The following is a 22,368-nucleotide window of genomic DNA, read 5'->3' on the forward strand; positions in this document are numbered from 1 at the left end:
CATCTAGCACCAACCTCTGATTTTAAAAATAGGAAACCAAGCCAGGAAGGTAAGGTAGGTTTGTTTGAGGTCATACATCTTTTTAAAATTTTATTTTTTATTGTTTTAGAAATGGGGTCTCGCTCTGTCACCCAGGGTGGTGTGCAGTGGTGTGATCATGGCTCACTGCGGCCTCAACTTGCTGGGTTTAAGTGACCCTCCTGCCTCAGCCTCTTGAACAGCTGGGACCATAGGCATGTACCACCATACCTGGCTAATTTTTAATTTTTTTATAGAGATGAGGGTCTTTCTGTGCTGCCTAGGCTAGTATTGAATTATTGCTTCAAGTGATCCAGTTCAGCTTCCCAAAGTGCTGGGACCACAGGCATGAGCCACTGTGTACGGCCCAAAGTCAAGGATCCTTACATGTAGCAGAGCCAGTGTAGTGTAAGACTGGGCAAAGTCTGGGGAGAGCGAGATTTCTTGGGATCGCACTTGAATTCCATCAAGCCGAACAGAGAACCAAGTCTCATCACTATACACCATTGGGATGGGACACCAGAGGGAAGGGCCTACAGTTTGTAGTGGGCGCAGGGAAGCTTCTCCAAAGCTTCTTAAGGCTGTTGGCCCCCTTGGGCAACTCTAGGTGGGACAGGAGGGGGAGCTGGGTGGGGGGTGCTTTTCTGACATGCTGTGGGCCCTGGGTCTTACCTCGGCTTGGAAGCTTTTTAATACAGGAGCCACCATCTCTCTGATTTCCTGAAAAAGAGATCAGCGAAGAGTTCACCACAGTACCAGGTGGGAAGCCCCCGTGGCCCCTGCTTATAGCTGGCTGCTGTCCCTGGCTCAGCATTTCCCAAGCATGTCCCTCGGGGCCTGAACTCCATTGGATTTCACAAGGGACACACACACAGAGGGGCACCAAGCCACACCCGGCTGGGAAATGTCAAGTCCAAAGGGTTTCTTCCCTGTAGGACTTTATGGAGTCTTTTGTACAATGCATGTTGGGAATTTCCAGAAGACAGAGAAAGGAAGTAGTGTTTCCCAAACGGATTTGATCACAGAATGGTCTTTTATGCAAAATATCTTGTGAGATAGGTGGTCCATCCTGGGTCAGCCTTTGCGGTGGGGTGGTGCTGGAGAGATAACCCCAATTCTCCATGCTCAGCACTATATGAAAGTCCTTCCTCAAAAACCTCTGCCCTTCAAGGTGTTGCTCGGGGCTGCCTCTTTTAGGTTGCACGATCTCCGCAACCCTACCTGTGGCCACCTCTTCAGCAAAGACTGCCTTTTGCATGTTAGCAATGCCGCTTGCGTACGTGACTCCCCTTCCTCAGCAGAACGTGCAGTTTCTGCAGTCTTAGGCTGGGTCTCTACCCCATACAGGCTCTGCAGGCGTTGGATGGACTCTACGACTCGGGCTGTCTTCAGAGGAGAAGTTTGTCCCGGCCACCCCGAGCCTCCAATTTCCAGACCCTAATTTCCTGGCTTTCGTAAGTGACCTGGGATTCTCAGCAACTTGGGCTAGCCCGGCAAACTCCTGCGTGTTCTCCTCCCCGGCCTGTAAGAGGGAACCCTTAAGGACCACGTGTTCTGAGACTCCAACCTTAATCCTCCAGTTTCCTGCAAGATCCACTGGTGTAACTCCCCCACCACAATCAGCCACAGTTACCAGTAATCCCCATGGGAGGGACTAGACAGGGTGGGAAGAGGGGGGGCCTTGGTAGACAGCACAGGAAAGGAAGAGATGGGCTGAAGAAGACTTATGGGCAGGTAAAGATAAACCCCTTCATTATGCAAATAACATTGTGTTGCTTCTGCCCCTGATTCTGGATCCCTGGGGCTTTCCCAAGCTGCTGATTGACAGACCGATGTATGTCGGGGACCGTCAGGGGTGACGCAGGCCGTGAATGTGAACCTAGTAGACTTGATCGTTAGAGGCCATGCGTGCGAGGCTAAGCCATGGAGGAGGATGCTTCTGAGAATCTGGGTCACAGGTGGTGAAGTCAAACGCCCACCAGGCCAGGCAGGACGCGGCTGCGAGGGAGGCTGGGACAATGCAAGTCCCACCGATGGGGTGATAAACGCTCTGCTCCAGCTGACAATGGCAGCAGAAGCATGGAAGCTCTGGGTTGCACAATCTACCAAATAGTCTCAAAAGACACCGGAAATCCAATTTTTAGGTGAAATCACCTGAGATGCTAAATATTGGCAACTCACCCTAAGTTCAAAAGACTCTGCAGACTAAATACAAATGTGTTGGGGAGACCTCTGGCCCATGTTTAGGAAACGTGAGTTCTGATGAGGCCTCTCAGAAACCACCTCTCCAGCAAGGTTATACAGCGAATGAATGGCGCAGCTAGAATCTGAACCCAGGTCACCGGGCTCCCCAGGCGGGCTCTTTTCACAACCCCACACTCTGAGGTGGTATCTGAGCGTTCTGGGAGGGACGAGTTTGGCGGGACTTCATGCTAATGCTGCCCATTTCTAGAAGCATGCCGCCTCGTCTGCTTCACGGCTGGGGGACGCCCAGCACAGGCACGAGCAGGAGGTGAGCTGGGCACCAGCCAGAGGAACTCTTAAATAAAGCCTCGGCGTGACTTTCTCCATCAGGAGGGACTGGCTCCAAAGAGGAGCATTTTCAGAGGCACGACTATAATAGGAATGGAAACTTATTCCTCCTAATTACATAATTGCATAATTATGCAGTATTAAAATTATGTAAGCTGAACTTAGAGGCTTAAAACATGGCCTGGATTTCCCTCATCACCTGGGGACTCCCACATGGCCCCAGAAGAAAGTCAGTTGAGCTAGGAGAAGGAGGATGAGACAGAGGGTCTAAGCTGACCAGGGAGAGGGCAGGTGCGGCCGTGAAGATGTGGGGCTGATTCCGCTCTGCTTCCTGGAGTCAAAGGAGAGTCAAAAGTACCCTCATTCTGGGGAGAAAAATTAGTTTCCGGACCAAGCTGAGCTCTGTTCTACAAGGCGAAGGAAGGGTTCTCGGCTTCACTGATTTGTCTTCTTGGCTCTTGGAGTCAAACCAAAGGCTTGGCTTGGCTTTTCTGAAGCCGCAATATGGGAAAGGCTTTCAGACCTGAGATTCGCGCCGCTTCTCCATGTAGACACTCTCTTCCTTCTAGACTTGCTCCACGGACAGACCCAGCTAGATCCTAGTCCCTTGTCTTGCCTTGAAGAACCAAAGACATTTATGACTTGTGTGAGAGGGTTCTGCAGCTAAGAGGCTGAGGTGGACTTGAGGCTTCTCCCCTCTGTGCTCATGTGGCCTGATTCCTGGCTGGGTCTGCCTCTTCTTCGTCTTCCCCGTGGTCCCCTCCCTGACCAGCGAGATGGCAACAGGATCCCCCTGCCCCCAATCCCAGAATCAGGCAGGCAGAGTGTAACCGGTGATCAAGGTCTCCCAGCTGAATGCCAAACTCTGTCCCCCCTTCCTCTAGCACACCTGAGCAGGTAAGGACCGATGTTGACCTTCTGCCGGCCAGAACGAAACACAGTTGGCTTTGGGGAGATCTGGCCTCAGAGATCCCTGACGTCTGTTCCCTGTCACAGCTCTGATGTGTCACATCTTTATCATATAGAGTCAGAGGGCTTTATTTTCCCTATTTGTGTTTATTCTCATCATTCGTTTTGTAATTTGAGAAGCAATAGGGGGGCCTGCGAGAGGAGAGAAAAGAATTCACACATTCTGTCCAGTAAAGAACAGAAACTTGTCTGTTCTTGTCTGTTCCTTGGGGGGCCGTTGCATTGCTGGAGGCTGGTCATTCTCTGTCCGCCCCTCCAAAACCCCTGCAATGGCCGCTAGAAAAGGCACAGGTGGCTGCTGGGATTGCAAGGGAGGCGGTGAAGGGAAAGAACGGGGTGCACGCACAGGGGGTGGGAGGCGAGTTTCAGAGGTGATGAGCGCTGGCAGGCCCCGAGAGGGTGTTAGAGAGTTGCCGCTGCCTTCTTCCAGACGCCAACGGGAAAACAAAATCAAATCAAGAACTCTAAGGCACACTGCCTTTGCCAGCAAGGCCAGGCATTTGACTTAGATATGAATGTGGGGGGAAAATGGACGTTTCACAGCGCCCTCGAAAAACAATGACAATGACGTTGACGGAGAAACGCCCCGCCCTTCCTTCAGTCAGCACTGCTGAGCACCGCTGAGCTCCGCTGAGCACTGCTAGGCCAAGAAACCCCCGTAAGGTTGGGGGCTGTCATTTTTCTTTGCAGCTAATTAGCTTCTTTTCTTGTTAGTCACTTACATCTACAGTTTTCAAAATATAGTTTGAGCGGAGAGAAATTTGCATTCCTACTGAGTTAATTCTATAACAGCAAATATACCATACCTCAGGTACATTTTTCTTAAATTCCCGGCGGAGTTCAATTAAATGTTTATGAGAATGTTCACTCTCCTCCTGCCGTGCAGACAGCTCAGAAGCGACGGAATTAAGCTCCTTCTGAAACAATAAAAAAAAAAAAAAAGAGAGAAAGAAAAGAAAAAGATTTTTTTTTTTCTTTTTAACCGTTGTACAAAACAGCATTCTGAACAACTTTTCTTAACTTACAAAGCTGAGCAAAGGCAGGATATTGACTCCTGGCACAGATAAATAATTTATAAAACTGGGATGCAACTGAAAAAAAATCCAGGACAGTTTTTTTTTTTTGCTCATCGAAGTCAGGCCAGATCAATGATCTTCTATAAAGTTGGGTGGAGTTGTTTTTTTTTTTTTTTTTTTTCCATCTCTTCCCCCAACCCCCTGGCCCACCTCTTAAATTTCCAAAGGAGTGATGGCATAAGCTTGTCAGTAACTGCAGAAAACATCTCCAAACCATGTCAAAATAGTAAAGTGCAGCATATTGTATGGGCATATTATAGTGGAAGAAAGTGCTGTCGACAGCTTTCATATATCAGAGGTGGGAACGGCTCCAACTATGACTTACTTACACTTAAAGGTTCATAAATACGCCTTTTAAGATATAGATGGCTTTTTAATTTCAGTAGATTTTGGAAAAATGAAGGTGCCAATAAGAAGTAAGCTGACCTTTTGTGTATCTCGCAGTAAATCATTTAAGGTTCACTTCAAGTCTAAGAAATATTTCATTGAAGACTCCTGGCTTCAGAAGAAATGGACTGGAAGGCGCTTTGCCGGCTTATATGCAAGGAAGGTATCAGACCAGGTTTTTACAGGTCGCACCAGTGAGGGGAAAAAGAGAGAGGGATGGAAGCGGGGATGCCCCGGCTCACACATATCACAGACAATGTCTGCTGGTCGAGCATGTATATTTGATCACCCCTCTTGAAGCTTTCTTCCCTTTAATGGTGGCAGTTTCACAAGGGGAGTACAATTCACCATGAGTTGTCATGGATTTCATTTGCATAATTCAAGAAATGCTCTGTTGATGTGGCTGGCTGCTTCCTTGCACCATCCGAAATGGGCTTTTTTCTGGACCATAACTCGAGGAGCATTTCTGTATATATCACCCGATTATATTTGTGGCAATCAAGCCCCATAATTTCCTAAATCCGGTGATGCAATAAATTTCTGCAATCAGATTTATTAAAAACACACACGCAGATGCGGGAGTGTATTTCTAGGGTGAACTCTTTAATCTAACATATGTATGATGAGGCCCAGCACTGTGTTGAAAGACCCCATTTGTCATCGCTAATACACATTCATCTTGCACACACAATGAAACACTTTTGCCATTAGATAATGAAATAAAAGTACTATTAACCCACTGCAAATCCTTTTCCCTCTAAGAGACGAAATGCATGGTAATTGTCTTATATCATGTCTGAGAGTCGGTAAATCTGCTAAATAGCAGCTCACCAGAGCACCGTAAACCTGGCACCCCAAGCTGGGATGAGTGTCCCTGGTCTATGGATTTCTTTGTAGAAATTCAGGAAGGAACTTCTATTTCTGGAAGAATGTCTAATGTCTTTGTAAAATTATAAGACTAGAAGGTAGAAGGTGGAGGCATCAAAGTAGCTTTGAAATACAGGTGAGGGCCAGGTGTGGTGGCTCAGGCCTGTAATTCCAGCACTTTGGAAGGTCAAGATGGGAGGATCACTTGAGGCCCAGAGTTCGAGACCAGCCTGGGCAACATAGTGAGACTTCATCTCTACAAAAAATATAACAATTAGCTGGGATTGGTGGCACTGCACCTATAGTCCCAGGTACTTGGGAGGTTGAGGTGGGAGGATTACTTGAGCTCAGGAGGTCAAGGCTGCAGTGAGCTGTGATGGTGCCACTGCACTCGACATAAGTGACAGAGGGGAGAGAGAGAGAGAGAGAAAGAGAGAGAGAGAGAGAGAGAGAGAGAGAGAGAGAGAGAGAGAGAGAAAGAGAGAGAGACACCTAGTCTCTCTATGGGGGGCAGGAAAGAGGTGCGGGAACAGGTGCTCTCCAAGGTGCTGAAATCAATTCTTGCGGAAGCACAGGATACTCCCACTTGAAGGTGCACAGGGGCTTCCAGTTTAAAAGCCCAGTGGGAATAAGCCAGGTGTGGAACAAGGGGTTATGAGCAAAAAGGGAGAATTCTGGTTCATCATCACTTAAAACGAATCAAAGTTTCCAGTAAAGAAACTACAACTGACCACAACCGAAATATCCAGTGACAGGCGAGATCAGTGTTTGCAGCAATCGACAAATGGAGACAAAACCCAACTGGTGGGTGCTGCCAGGTGCACAGAATCTCACTTGGCAGGAGAGAAAAAAACTGGAGTGCCATGGTCAATCTGAGTTGCAGCTGCGTGCTCCCAGTTCCTAGTTTTTCTCATCTCTCTTGAAGACAAAGATGTGATTTTTCCATTGCTGCAGGACAAACAGAACTGGGACATGGGCTGATATCTTTCCATCTTGGATTATTGTGTGTCTGACGCTATGTTCTTATTGTAGGGACACAGTGCCTTCCCACAACACGGCAACCAATATACTTGGTGGGGGTTGGGCTTTGACTCCTCATTAAAAACATCCAGCCCAGGTTCTGAAAGGAAATCTCAGAGCAGGATAAGTCCAAACACCTTATGTATCATCACAGACAATTATGCCTGATTCCCTCCACCTGCATCTCCCAGGGTGCTGGTGGATGTAAATCTGACAGGCAGGATGTCTGCTGGACACTGTGTCCACACTGCAGAGAGAACAGAGCCAGGGAAGGAAGGGGCCATTGCCAGTCCCCTACACCTTGACCCCACCACAAGCCCAGCCTTTGATGTCTTTCCTTGAGGAGCAGATGAAGTCATTGACATCCATGTTCTTCTCAGCTTTGCCTAAATCTATGCTTGTCCTTCAACCCTGAATTCTTGCCATAGTTCACTGGTAAACACACTAACACCAATAATAATAATAATAGTAAATAATCGTAACTACCATTTATGGAAAGCTTCATGTACCAGGCACTACGCTAAGCTCCTAACATACATCATCTCATGGAACAAACACATTAATGTGTCTGTAAGGTGATTCAGGCAGGGACTTGGAAATATATTACAGTCAATTCTAATAATTGAGGTGTGGATTATCTCCTTGGTGGATTATAAAGGCAAATTTTTAATGCCCTTCTCTTCAGCAGGCTTCTGTTCCACTTCTTCATCAGCTGATGGGTTCAGGGAGCTTGTTTTAATTGATATGGATGTGTAAAGCTAAAAGTGTTCAAAAAATGTTGGGTTTTGTTGTTGTTTTTGTTTTGAGACAGGGTCTCACTCTGTCACCAGGCTGGAGTGCAGGAGTGCAGTGCAGTCAAAACTCACTGCAGCCTTGACCTCCTGGCCCAAGCATCTTTCCACCTCAGCCTTCCTAGAAGCTGTTACTATAGGCATATGCCACCATGCCCAGCTAATTTTTGTCTTTTTTTTTTTTTGTAGAGATAGGGTTTCACTATGTTGCCCAGGGTGGTCTCGAACTCCTAGACTCAAGCAATCCACCTGCTGTGGTCTCCCAGACACATTTGGGATTGAGCCACCGTGCCTGGCCTTGACTGATATTAATCTTATATTTAGATAAACTGAGACCTCAGAAAACACCCCACCAGATCAATGATTCCAAGAATTTTCTATTTCACAGGTCAGTAAAAATTCTGCTTTAAAAAGAAAGGAAGACTACTAGAGTATTGCCAAATGTTACTGTATCAAGCAAAGACATTAAAAACCACTCCCTCTCATCCTAAAAGAAAGGATATTCGAATATCAGCAAAGCAAGAGGGCCAATGACAGCATCGGCGCGGGTCTTTCATAGTACACACAGCTAAAATTAAGAAGCTCATGGCACTATATTTATTTTGAAGGAATGGAAAAAACTTCTATCACAAACATAAACCAGGTCTGGTCTAAAGTTGAGTTTTAGAAAGCATGTCCGAACCACCACACATACAGCTTGGATAATCATACGACGTCAGGATTTTCTCTTACCCGGCCCTCGCCAGCCGCCCCCAGCCCCCAGCCTCCAGCCCCCCGAGTCCCCCAGCCCCCCAGCCCTGGGGGAGCCATGATTAACACAGCCCCAGACTTTGGGCCAGGCCCAGGCAGGGAGGAGACTCATCTGATTAACCGGCCATCAGCAGCAGACAGACAGCCCGGAGCCCGGCGCAGACCATTCAAATAATGATCATCATAAACAGCCCATTTGCAACTAAAAAGAAATAATTTTAATGAGCCTGAAGCAGATGATAGATGCAGCTGAGGCTTGGGCCAATGTGCAGAGAGAAAGGAGGCCGGGGCTGAGCTGGCACCAGGATCGGGCGCTCGAGAAGTTGGGGGCTTGGAGGAAGGGGCTCTTCTGATGGGAACTGCAGCACCCCCGAGAGTGCCCACTGCCCAGCGAGAGCCTCTATCTCTGGGAGGGTTTGCCATCGGTGTGCTGGACAGTCTTGGGACTTAGTCCTCCAAGACACTCAGAACATATGAGCTAGAAGGAATCTTCAAGGTTGCTCAGGTCACTGCCGTCCAAACTTGGACCACTCATGTCCCTCTGTGTGAATTCTGTCATATTGATATAGCATCTAAAACATGATCACTTAATATTTATCTTTAAATGGACTCCTATGGTTATCTTTTTGAGATATGCATCACCTTAAGTTCCATAGTTTAATGTTAAGCTTAGTTAATTAAAAATATATATTTTTTAGATAGGGTCTTGCTATGTTGCCCAGGCTGGACTGCAGTGGCATGGTCACAGCTCACCGCAGTCTTGACCTCCCAGGCTCAGGTGACCCTCCCACAGTAACCTGGGTAGTAGAGACTACAGGCCTGTGCTACCATGCCTGGCTGGTTTTTATTTTTTGTAGAGATGGGGGTCTTACCATGTTGCCCAGGCTGGTCTCGAACTCCTGGGCTCAAGCAAAAGCTTAGTGAATGGTTTACACCTGAGTAACCCAGTTCAAGATGTAGAACGTTCATGTTCCCAGTGCCTCTGAGTACTCCCTCGTACTCTCTCCTTGTCAGTACCCGCTAAAAGTAACCATGATTTGAATCCTGGCAACAGAGACGCATCTTTCCTATTGCTGACTTTTACCTACGACTCCTTCCCTTTTTTTAAAACCTAAATAAGTGCGTCTGAAAAGGACACTTTCTTGTCACTAGAGAATCCTGTACCATAAACGGGTGGTTGCCATTAAAACAAAAGCATAACAGAAAACAAATCATTGCTGCCTGTTTGTTAGAAAAGGTCATCAAGTGCTGGAGGGGTGTTAAAGGTCATGCGGTCCCCAGCAGAGGGCTTCCGCCTGCTGGAATGAAGAAGGGTGGAAGGGATGAGAACTGTTCCTTAGAACCCAAGTCAATCCCTTCTGCTTTTTTTTTTTTTTTTTCTTTGAGACTGTTTTGCTCATTGCTGCCCAGGTTGGAGTGCAATGGTGAGATCTTGGCTCACCACAACCTCTGCCTCCTGAGTTCAAGCAGTTCTCCTGCTTCAGCCTCTCAAGTAGCTGGGATTACAGGCATGTACCACCACGTCTGGCTAATTTTGTATTTTTAGTAGAGACAGGGTTTCTCCATGTTGGTCAGGCTGGTCTCAAACTCCTGACCTCATGTGATCCACCCGCCTCGGACTCCCAGAGTGCTGGGATTACAGGCATGAGCCACCATGCTGGGTCATCAATCCCTTCTAAGACCACCTCTACAGAATGCTTACAATTTCAAGTCCCATCAGTGGGTATGTGTCCCACATTTCAACAAACACAAATCATATCTGAGTCTCCCATTTTACAGAAAACGGAGGCACAGATAGTTTTGGTTACCCACCCATGTCACACGTGGTTAAGAGGTTGGATTTTCTCAGAGGGGAGGGTGGGTCTTGGCTAGGACAGGAAAACGGTTGATTATCTATGGGGAGGCAAGTCTAGCATTCTCAATTTGCCTGGGTTTCCCTAACCAGAAGGTGCTGGGACTCTTACAAGAACACTTAGTTTTTTGTTTTTGAGACAGAGTCTTGCATTGTAGCCTGGGCTGGAGTGCAACCGTGCGATCTCGGCTCATTGCAACCTCCACCTCCCGGGTTCACCTGATTCTCCTGCCTCAGCCTCCCGAATAGCTGGGATTATAGGCATGCACCACCACACCTGGTTAATTTTTTATTTTTAGTAGAGACGGGGTTTCACCATGATGGCCAGACAGGTCTCGGACTCCTCACCTTGTGATCTGCCTGTCTCAGCCTCCTAAAGTGCTGGGATTACAGGTGTGAGCCACCGTGCCCAGCCAAGAACACTTAGTTTTTAAAGAAATTTCGCACCTGATTCCAAAACGTCAGCTATATAAAGAGCCTTGGGCTAGAATCTGCATTCTTATGAGGGGAATGCCATGTTAAGACACACCTGAGATCCCGCCTACCTGTGCCCACATTCTTCTCAGCTCCAAGGACATCTCACACTCAGATACGTCCCCCTAAGGCCAACGCCAAGAAGAAACCTCCTAAAATGTGATTGTTGGGAGCTGGATTTAAGGAATTGAGGACCTCAGGTCTTCTAGGTTTTAAAGAGATTCCATGAAGACAAACAATTTCTTCCTCAATACATCCCTCCTGGCTTCAAACCTGCCCTAGGGCAATCTCCTGACCCCTGGGTGTCCCTGGGTCCCTCCCATTTCCCCCTCTCCTTGTTTCCTTCCCAGCCAGGCCAAATTTTGTGCAGAAACCCAATATACACCAGGATCTTCCAACTCCATCAGAACCTCTGACTCCATGGCTCCACAGTCTTCTTTCCCTCAGCTTGGATGATCTCATTTTGTCTTTGTGGTTGATCTTACTCATCTCTTTGTGTCTCAGCTTAAATGTCTCCTCTTCCAGAAAGGCTTCCCAGACACTCCTCAAGTTAGGTGTCTGCTTTGCGCCCCTGTTAACTCTTTCTGATATTTGTCACCAGATTTTTTTGAAGCCTTAGAACTTTTTAAGCTCTGGAACTTTTTTTTTAAAACCCTAGAACTCTTTCTTCAAATGAAACCTTACACAGAAGTTCCTTACAGGAAACAATAGCTCATAGTTAGCATTTCTTGAGTGTCTACTATTACATATATACTAATTTGAGTGCACTAGGCACCTTAGGTACATTATCTCTAGTAAGGATATGTCTATGAAGTGATAGTCGAGATTCCAAGTGAGGTTTCAAAAACCAAGATGAGCAGTGATTATGACTTCCAATACAGTCACTAACCCCCCAAGTTCAAACTTGAGCTCTGCTTTCACCTTACTACGGGGAGATGCAACTGAAGATGACGGACCTCATCTATCCACCCACTCATCTATCAATGCATCCGTGGTCTCTGATGTGCTAGGCATTTGATAAGGGGGATGGCAATGATAAGCCAGATACAGCCTGGATCCTTCAAGAGCTCAGAAACCAAAGCAGACAAGCTAGGGTGTAAGTAATTCTGGTGACAGGTGACAAAGGCCATCATGCGGAGACATTATCTTTAGTGCAGGCCTGGAGAGGAGTGAAACCCTAACGTGTCTTTTGTATTGCCTTTGGGTGGGATGGAAACTCAGCAGGCAAAGGAGACGTAGAGCTTTAATCTACCTATAATTAAATCATAGTGTGGGCCCCACTTGGGCAGTGGCTGCCAGTAACGACTGAAGTGCTAACCAGGCTGGAAGCCCTTTATCCAGCATCCATCCAACTACCCAGCCACCATCCATTCAATCACGCATCTATCTACCCAGCTAACCATCCATTTATCCATCCATTCAATCGTGTATCTATCTGCCCAACTATCTAACCATCCACTGATCCGTTCATCCAGTCGTACATCTACCCAACCAATCGACCACTGATTTATGCGTTTATCCAGTCATACATCTGTCTACCCAACCAACCATCCCTTTATCCTTTCATCCAATTATACATCTCCCCCACCCATCCAACCATCCGTTTATCCAACAGTTCATCATCTAGAAAAGGATCATCCATTCATCTGTTCATCCAACTGATCTTGTCCAGCAACCATGCACCCAATCACTTAAGCAGTCATCCATCCGTTATCTAACCCCATACAATCATCCATCCAACTAATCACTGACCCAATTCTGTGTCAGGCACAGTGCTAGGTACTGGTATATAGAAACCAACCAACACAGTTCCTGTCCTTGAGGAGTTCACAGTACAGTGGGGCAGACAGAGCCATTCTAACACTATGCGCCTACATACACTATAAGGAGTATAAAAATAGTATGACAGGAACACAGAGAGCAAGGTGACTTACTGTGACTGGGGACAAGAGTTGCCAAGACAGAACATCTGACCTGGGTCTGGAAGAATGAATTTGTCAGATAAAGAAACCAAGTGCCGGGCGCGGTGGCTCATGCCTGTAATCTCAGCACTTTGGGAGGCTGAGGTGGGTGGATCACAAGGTCAAGTGTTCAAAACCAGCCTGGCCATCATAGTGAAACTCTGTCTCTACTAAACATACCAAAAAATTAGCCAGGCGTGGTGGCGGGAATCGAATCCCAGCTACTTGCGAGGCTAAAACAGGAGAATTACTTGAACCGGGGAGGCAGAGGTTGCAGTGAGCCCAGATTGTGCCACTGTACTCCAGCCCGGAGCCCGGGAAACAGTGCAAGACTCTGTCTCCAAAAAAAAAAAAAAAAAAAAAAAGAAGCCAAGCAACCCAGATAGAGGAAATGGGAATGTTGTAAAAGCCCTTATTATTATTTTTTTGGAGACAGGATTTTGCTTTGCAGTCCAGCCTGGAGTGCAGTGGCACAATCCTGGGTCATCTCAGCTCCCACCTCAGCCTCCCAAGTAGCTGGGACCATGGGTGTGTACCACCACACCTAGCTAATTTATTTTTTGTAAAGACAGTCTTGCTATGTTGCTCAGGCTGGCATCAAACTCCTGGGCTCAAGCAATCCTTCTGCCTCAGCCTCCCAAAGTGCTTGGATTACAGGCGAGCACCAACTGCACGTAGCCTGTATTCCTGTTCTTGAGTCTTCTCCTTAACGCGCATCACGACCAAACGCACTGTGAATTTTACTTATTTACTAAAATGAAAGCTCATGAGAACAAGATATCTTCAGTGCCTAGAACAGTTCCTGACACACAGTAGGCATTCTAGAAATGTTCGTTGGTTGAATGAATGAGCGAATGCTGTGTGTCAAGGCCAGAGACCTCTAAAGAGCCTGGTCTGTCTGGAAAACAGTGACATGGTTCACAGACTACTGACCTGGGTTCAGACCCTGGCTTTGATGTCTCACTAGCATTGTGACCTTGGACAGATGACTCAGCCTCCATTTCTGTGTCTACAAAATGGAAATAAGAATTTGTGTCTATAGGGTTATTGTAAGGACCCCTTGAGAACCAGACTATAAGCCGATCAAGTGCTTGGCTTGGCGTTTAGGGTCTTCAGAGTGTTGGCAATCACCGATGGCATATGGTCCCTCAAGGGTGGGGGGTGGTGTAGCTCTTGTTCACAGCTGTCTCCAGGGGTGCTAGTTCAATGCCTGGTGCACAGTGGGCATTCGAAAAATATTTGTGGAATGACCATTAGTGGAGTAAGTATGAGAAGCCCCTTGTGGCGGCGGATGGGAGACAACTCTGTGGGAGTCAAATGTCCCATTCTGCATCTTGGGTCCACGGGGCTCTTCAGGATTTTGCTATCAGAGTCCCTGGCAAACACTGAGGAGGGCTTCAGGGGACGTTCAGAGCAAAGAGACTTGTTCTATCTGCTGTGGGGCAGGTTGGGAGTGTCGCCTTCAGAGGGGCCTCAGAGGACCAGCTCTGGGAGGGGGCCAGGGGATGACCGGGGTTGGAGGGCACCCGCCGGCCTGCCATGAGTGAGGAGACAAGACAAGACGGATGGCCCCGCAGCCTGCCGAGATGGATAACTGAGCCGTGGCTGGGAGACAGCCCGGGTTACCAGAGCCATCCATCACTCCCTGCGCCGTATGTAAATTTCAGATGCCAAGATGTATTGGGCCAATTATCTGAGGCCAGGGCAAGGGGTGGTGCCTAAGAGAAACAGTTCCCAGCCAAGCTGGCTTCCCTGCATTCCATCAGCTGGGCCAGGTTGATGGACGGTTCACATTCGGATCACAGCACCAAGCCTCAGGCCCGAGTGTGAGCCGAGAGACTGCCAACAGCTTCTTAGCAAACTCCCAGTGCCGTGAGAACAGCAGAATAACCACTGCCCCACAGAGGGCTGCCGACTAGGTCCACAACGACCAGCACTACAAAAGTTCATTTCTCTCTCCCAGTGGTGTTTGGAGTGCAGTGGATTCTCTAGAAACATCTGTTGAGGGAGCCAATGAAGAATCTTAGGATGCAGGTATCAATGATACATGGTACCTGCAGAGACGAAGCCACTTCCCCCACATCACGTGGCGAGGAAATGTCACCATGGGGACCCAAACCTGTAAGTTTCTCATCTTCCTCTGGGTTGTTTCCTGGAGGGCAACCTTTCCCTGAACTGTCTCTGCAAGGTCTGCCGTGGCCTGAAGACCAAGAGGACGACCAGGCCTGGTCCATCTGTCTGTCTGTCTATCCACTTGTCCATCTATCCACTCAATAACTACTTTTTATGTAACTGACAAGACAGACCCAGGTCCTGCCCACGCGGAGCATGCAGTTCCATGGGAACCACACAGGCAATTGTAACTGTGAGACATCGGGCCCTCCTGGCAGCTTCCACAGCTCGGGCTTCCAGAAAGCCCAGGCAGTGGTTGGCTTGCAGTTTGAGGCAGGTCAAGAGCCAGTATCTGGCAGGCAGACTGGGTTCAGGTCCCGACCTTCTTGCTTGCCAGCTCTGTGAGCTTGGGCAGCCTCGCAGAGGCCTCTCTGCGTCTAGGACTCACTGCCACAAATGCGGGCAGGGTATCACCTCTCTCTGGGGACCGGCAGGACGAGAGGCCGGTGGACAGCAGGGGCTCCAGGCCGTGGGAGGTACCTGGGACGGGCTGGATGCTCTGGGCCAAGGCTGGCGCTTGGGCTGAGGCCCCAGGAGTGGGGAGGCCGCAGCCGCTTTGCCTGCCCTGGGTGTCAGGCGGATGTGAATCGGCAAATGTTGTCAGCCTGATCTAATAATTTCTCATCCTCTCGGCTGTGGCCATCCTGGGCCACGCCACTGTCATTACCTGCCTGGGTGACCACAGGAGCCTCCTCACAGGGCTCCCTACTGCAACCCTTACCCTCCTACAGCCCCTTCCCCACTTGGCAGCCACAGGGATCCCGTTAAACCTAACTCACGTCCTGTCCCTCCTCTGCTCAAAACCCTTCCACGCCTCCCATGTGAGTCTGAGTCAAGGGTTCACCTGATTCATGCTGGGCTTCATTTCCTTCTACACCCTCAGGCCCATTCTGCTCCTGGCACATGCGGTCCTTCCTGATTTTTTCTTTTTTTTGAGGGAGGGTCTTGCTCTGTCTCCCAGGCTGCAGTGCAGTGGCGCAATCATAGCTCACGGCAGCCTCAACCTTCTGGGCTCAAGCGATCCTCCCACCTCAGCGTTCTGAGTAGCTGGGACTATTGGTGTACACCGCCACATGCAGCTAATTTCTTCCTTTTTTTAGTAGGGACAAGGTCTCACTAAGTTGCCCAGGCCGGTCTTGAACTCCCGGGCTCAAGCGATTTTCCTGCCTCAGCCTCCTGAAGTGCTGGGATTACAGGAATGTACCACCTCGCTTGGCCCTGACTGATTCTTTTTGTTTTCGAGACAGAGTCTTGTTCTGCCACCCAGGCTGCAGTGTAGTGGCATGACCTAGGCTCACTGCAACCTCCGCCTCCCAGGTTCAAGTGATTCTCTTGCCTCCGCCTCCTGAGTAGCTGGGATTACAGGCATGCACCACCATGCCTGGCTAATTTTTGTATTTTCAGTAGAGATGGGGTTTCACCACGTTGGCCAGGCTGGTCTTGAACTGCTGACCTCAATTGATCCACCCACCTTGGCATCTCAAAGTGCTGGGATTACAGGCATGAGCCGCAGCGCCCGGCCCTTAACACGCCAAGCACGTTTCTGCCTTGGGGCCTTGGCACTGGTTGCTCCCTCTTCCTGAAGTGCTACTTTTTTTCAGAATTCCACATGGGCCTTTCCTCGCCACTCAAGGGCTCAGCTCTTACACCACCTTCTTCCAGGCCTGTCCCTCTGTCCTACTGAAAACAGTAAATACCTCCCCTCTACCTCAGCCACCCTCTGCTTATTTTTCTCTTGAGCCCTTGTCGTCGACACATTTATGTAGTCACTTCTCCATTTGTTTATCGCTGTTTCCCCTGCCCGCCTCCCGCCCTCTCCAGTGTCAGCTCCACAAGGACAAGGATTTTGTCTGTTTGGGTCACTGCTGTGTTCCGATGCTTGGCACATACTAGGTGCTCAACACTTGTTGAATGAATGAATCAATGAATGAGCAAATGGAAAGACTGGCTAACTCTGGGTCCCCAAGCCCACCCGTCACCCCCGTCAGTCCCCCACCACCAGCACCAGGCAGGAAAACAAGCCTGCTCTTGCACAGGGAGGACCTGGAGGTGGCTGTCCTTGAGAGAGAATGCCAATCAAATGCCTAATTATCTCGCCGGCAAGCCCCGAAAACCAGCGCCACATCGGATCACTTCCTCCTGCCCTTGATTGCTGATTTATATTCTGGAGTTCTTGGAATTTAAAACCTTGCGGGCACCAGGAAAACAAAATAGCTCCCACTCTGACAGGTGTCAAGTGAGGAGCCAGGGACCGACCCCTTGTGCCCCTCTTAGGGCTGACATGTCTGGTCCAACTGCGTGAGTGGCCAGACAGTGCCTCCTCCTGGCAAAACAGGGGGTGGGGGAAGTGGATCCCATGAAATGATCATTCACTCATTCATTCGTCAAGTGTTTACCGAGCACCTGCTATATCCCAGGCTCTTGCTAGGGGCCACAGTGGCGATGACTCACATCACAGGAGCCGAGCGCTTACTGCATGAGGTTACTGTTGCATCTTCTGGGAGGCCCGTGCTCTTTTGCAGCTGGGAAAACGAGTTCCTGAAAGATCGTGTCACTGCCCCCAGGTCACAGTCAGGCAAAAGCAAAGCTGGGCTTTGAACTCTGGTCTGCTCTTCTCCCGGCTGCTGCATCCTCTCTGAAGTCTGCCCCTTTCAACATGTTTTTCTCTAATTCATTCCTCGGAGCTGCCTTTTTCAAGGTCGGGGGCATCTGGGGGTGGGAAGAAGGTCTGTGGGAAGCTCAGGAAACTCTGGAAAAATTCTCTGGTGTGCAGGGCTGAGAAGGTGCCAGGTGTACAATCGAGGTAAGGAAGCATTTATTAAGTGCTTACGGTATGCTGGGTGGGGTTCCGAGAGCCTTGTGGAACTCAGTCTGGGGAGGACTGTCACACAAATGTGCAGGTGTTGTCCCAAGAAAAGCACAGCAGGAGAGAGCGGCCCCAAAGGGCACCAGGGGCGTGGGGGAAGGCACTGCAGGAGGAGGGAGCTGTGGGCATGTGTGGGGCTGGAACACCCGGCTCTGCTGGGGAGTGGGTGACTATCCCGATGCATCTTACACGGCCTCGTGGGGCTGAGGTTGGAAAGTTGTGGGACCAAGGCAAGAAGTGGTTGGGAGTCAGAGAGGACAGCTGAGCAGAGGCAGCTGCAAGGAACCGCGCAGGCAAGACAGCCCAGCGGCCGGCAGAGCAGCCACACCGTCCCCTGCTACCAGCGGAGGGGAAGGTGGGTGGGGGCAGCATGCAGGAGACTGCGGTGATGGATTTCAGGGACTGGCAAGGAGCCAATGCCTCTGGGCAACTGGGAGCCAGGGCCAGGGAGGCTGCAGGCGAGATCGAGAGGGGAGGCCGCCGAACCAGGGGGGGCAGGGGTGGTCACAAGCCATTGTAGCCCAAGGGCTACACAGGCTGTCCCTGTCTGCTGCGGACTTTGCCGAGTGCCTGGCCTCCCTCTGGCCCAGCACTGTTTAAATGAGAGCAACGATGCCTTGAGGGTTTATGGAGAGGCCCAGCAGAAACCCGGAGATGCAGTTCCTTCCTAAACAAATGGGAAGCATCGCTGCTAATATAAATGCCCCTGAGGAGTCTAGTTTGTAAGCATGAAGACAGAAGCATTTATAGAGAAAAAAATGTTGCAGGGCTGATAAAGAGGAAGAGAGGCTCAGAGGTCAAACTAAATGTTCCTACCCCTCAATTCTGCTGGAGTCCCTAACCCCTCGGGACACCCCAAATTTGGCTGCATCATATACATACATCATGGCTATTCTTTTGGGGTTGGAAGACACTGACCCAAGTGATGACACCTCCAGGGAGGAGGCCTGGATTGATGAGGGCTGGCCAGGTAGGGTCACCTGGGAGTCTGCCATGAGGCTCCTACTTCCCAGATGACCCCGAGACAGAAGCGCCTGTCCCAGCCTTCCCCCAGCACTCCATAAACAGTGTCCAAGTAGCTGTTCCCTGTCCAGGGTGTATTTCACATCAAGCTGTACAGGTTCCTGAGGCACAGTTCTTGCCACTTCCAGAAAGGAAAGCATGGGGGAGGGAGGGAAAGAAAAGCGCAACCTAAAAAAACCCCCGTTTTTATCTTTCTACATTTTATTAAAGTGTTTATTAGCAACATGAATGTGAAATTCCTATCCAGCTGACTTTAATGACCTGAAGCTGCACCCGAGACCCCTGGCTGCCTTCCCTGTAAATAAAGGCACGGCCAGGGACGGCAAACAGGCTGCGTGCAGACCCAACTGTGGGAGGGTTCAAAGACAGGGCTTGGATCCTCACTGCGAGAGGGGGTGTCCCCTCCTCCTCCCAAACCATAAAAAGCCATTTCCCAAAACAACACAGGCAAGCCCTTTCTCTCCAAATGCTCTCTCCCCCGCAACACGAAGAGACTTTTATCTCCGTTCACCTCCCCTCCCGATTCCAACGGTACAGTAACACACGTTCATCTGTGAAGAACCGAAGAGCGGGGAGCGCGCCGCACGCAGAGTGCTACAGAACCCAGCCTTTCTCTGTGAGTGTAGACAGACACGCAGACACACGAGACCTAAATGCGCATGGACACACAAATGCACCCAGACACAGACACCCAGACACAGAGATCCATACCTGTAAGACACGAACACACAGAAACACACATAGATACAGAGGGACACACAGAGACACGTGGCATGGACAGACAGTTTCACCAGGACACACACATACACAGACGCACACAGATGTCTGTGCAGAGTTGAGTTCTTACTGTATTTACTAAGAAAACCTGAGCACGATGGACTGGCCTGCCCTGGCCCAGGGCCTGTGGATCCTTGACTTTCCCTCTGCCCATCTCGTTCCCTTTCTTTCTGCAGAACCTAAAGAGACCCAGGACACACGGCACTCACATTCCCAGCTTAGGAGTGTGGGCTGGGTTCAAATCCTGCCTTTGGTGCTCTGCAGTCAGGAAATGTTAACGCCTGAGTCTGTTTCCTAACCTGCGCAATGGGGATGTGTGTGGGCATCATTTCAGCTAGAGAGGTGCCAGAAGTAGTACCGCAGGGCAGAAGCAGTTTCCAGCACCAGGAAGGCCTGAGTCTGAGCCCTGCCTGCTGCTCTTGCCAGCTCTAAGCCCGGGGCAAGTCGGTGTGCCTCTCCGAGCTTCCGTGTCCTCACTTGTACCGCAGGAATAACCGTGACGTTGAACAAATCCCAGCTACGTCTCCTCAATCCTGCCAACGTCCAGAAATAATACCCACCCCCACTGCCGCCTTTGTCCAAGCTGCCAGCATCCCCTGCTGGATTATTCCCGAGGCCTCCTCCCTTCTCTCTCCGCACCCACCCCGCCTGCATTTTCCACGTGGCGGATGGAGTTAGTGCCCAAAACGTGAATCAGCTCTTCTCTGTCCTTGGCTTGAAACTGGTTCATCATTTTTGCCATGGTCTTAGATTGAAATCAGATGTTTCGCTGGGCCGAGAGGGTCAGGCCACTGCGCACGGCTTCCTATAGGCTCCAGCCTTAGGGGGGACCCTCCCTCCCCACTCTACACACTCCAGCTACACCCACTGCCCCGGGCCTCCAACGAGCCAGCCTCTTTTCCACCTCGGGACATTTGCACACGCAGTATCCCCCCATCCCACCTGCAGTCTCTCCCCAACTGCTACCTTCTCTGTGGGGACCTCCCTGGCCCCACTGGCACCCCCTCCTCTAACGGAGGCCCACTTTCTCCTTCCTTCTTTCCCGCAGAGCATTCATCATCATTTGCAAAGATACAGTTATCTGCATTTAACTGCCAGCTTCCTTCCTAGGGTGAAAGCTCCAGGAGGGCAGGCACTCCTGTTTGTTTTGTTCACCTCTGCAGCCCCAGCCAGTGCCTGGTCCAAGCCCAATATACTCTTTTTTTTTTTTTTTTTTTTTTTTTTTTTTGAGACGGAGTTTCGCTCTTGTTACCCAGGCTGGAGTGCAATGGCACGATCTCGGCTCACCGCAACCTCCGCCTCCTGGGTTCAGGCAATTCTCCTGCCTCAGCCTCCTGAGTAGCTGGGATTACAGGCAAGCGCCACCATGCCCATGCCCAGCTAATTTTTTGTATTTTTAGTAGAGACGGGGTTTCACCATGTTGACCAGGATGGTCTCGATCTCTTGACCTCGTGATCCACCCGCCTCGGCCTCCCAAAGTGCTGGGATTACAGGCTTGAGCCACCACGCCCGGCCTATACTCTTTTTTTTGAGACAGGGTCTTGCTCTGTCCCCCAGGCTGGAGTGCAGTGGCATGATTTTGGCTCACTGCAACCTCCACTTCCCAGGGTCAAGCGATTCTCCCACCTCAGCCTCTGGAGTAGCTGGGATTACAGGCGCTCACCACCACGCCTGGCTAATTTCTGTATCTTATTAGAGACAGGGTTTTGCCACGTTAGCCAGGCTGGTCTCAAACTTCTGAGCTCAAGTGATCCATTCACCTTGGCCTCCCAAAGCGCTGGGATTACAGGCGTGAACCACCGCACCCGGCCTTAATAGACAATTTTTAAGTGAAGATTCACTCACTGAGTTTCTCTGCCCCCTGAATGACAATAGCGAGTATGAAAAGATTTTGATAACTACGGAATGTTTCACATAAATAAAAAGTTACAATCTGGAGGAATGGAAGTATCCCACTTCAGGGCCCAGGAGTGGGGGGGAGAGATCAAGATCAGCAGCAGGAAAGGGAAGGAGAAGTGAGGGCAGTGGGAAATTCAGGACGGACAGGATGAAACCACCGGGTTCCCCAAGTAGGCTTGCGTGGGCTGCTACTGCGGAAATGTTAGCACATCCTGATGTTTTAGGGCCTGGGAGGATTACCTGAATGCAAACCCCATGCACATTTTGGGGCTGTATGATTTAACTGTGTGAACCTCACCTGTGCACCCTGGTGGTGGGAAGCGAATCTGACCTGGCTGAGCCTCACCTATTCTACACCTGCCTTGAGTGACCTTAGACTGGCCTGAGTCCCAGCCACGCTCCAAGGAAGCCATTTAAGGACAGGGAAGCTATCTCTGCCCTCACACAAGACAGGCCACGGCTGGCATTGAACCCAGTGCTATTTTTCAAACCACACTTCTGAAGGAGGGTGTTGTTCTCTCCAGGAACCCTCAAGATGCCTACATGCTGCTTGCCAACAAGCCAGCAGCATGCACTCATTTATTCATTCAACAAACAGATAAGGAGCATCCCCTCTGTGCCAGGCACTGTTCCAGGCACTGGGGATCCAACAGTGGCCACTGCAAAGTCCCTGCCTCTGTGCTGCTGACGGTCTAGCATCTCAGCCTTCACGGATGAGGATGTGGGATTCTGTGCTGACATGGCATTTATCCTGTCCTGGGGACCAGGCAGAATAGCACCAGCAATAAAGATGACGGTAGCAGAAGCTGATCCTTTCCCACACTGACTAAGTGGCAGGCACTGAGCTAGGTCATTTAGAGGAATCATTCTCTGGGCCTTACAGCAGTCCTTCAAGAGAGATGTTAGTACTTCCACTTTGCAGATGAGAAAACC

General features: G+C 49.8%; 1 protein-coding gene across 7 annotated transcripts in view; it reads right to left on the reverse strand.

Annotated features, from left to right (window-relative positions):
- CUX2 (cut like homeobox 2) overlaps positions 1–22,368 on the reverse strand; it is a 314,909-nt gene that overhangs the window by 129,375 nt on the left and 163,166 nt on the right. For 6 of the 7 annotated variants that reach the window (XM_039472472.2, XM_039472474.2, XM_074402234.1 and 3 more), the window contains exons 2-3: positions 4,326–4,436; positions 691–738 (exon numbers count right to left, since the gene is read on the reverse strand). In XM_039472472.2, coding sequence (XP_039328406.2) covers positions 691–738; positions 4,326–4,436 — 159 coding nt within the window. The remainder of the gene's footprint in view (positions 1–690; positions 739–4,325; positions 4,437–22,368) is intronic. The other variant, XM_039472471.2, reaches the window with a different exon arrangement.

This window comes from Saimiri boliviensis, chromosome 7 (assembly GCF_048565385.1).
Source record: "Saimiri boliviensis isolate mSaiBol1 chromosome 7, mSaiBol1.pri, whole genome shotgun sequence".
Classification (NCBI taxonomy): domain Eukaryota; kingdom Metazoa; phylum Chordata; class Mammalia; order Primates; family Cebidae; genus Saimiri; species Saimiri boliviensis.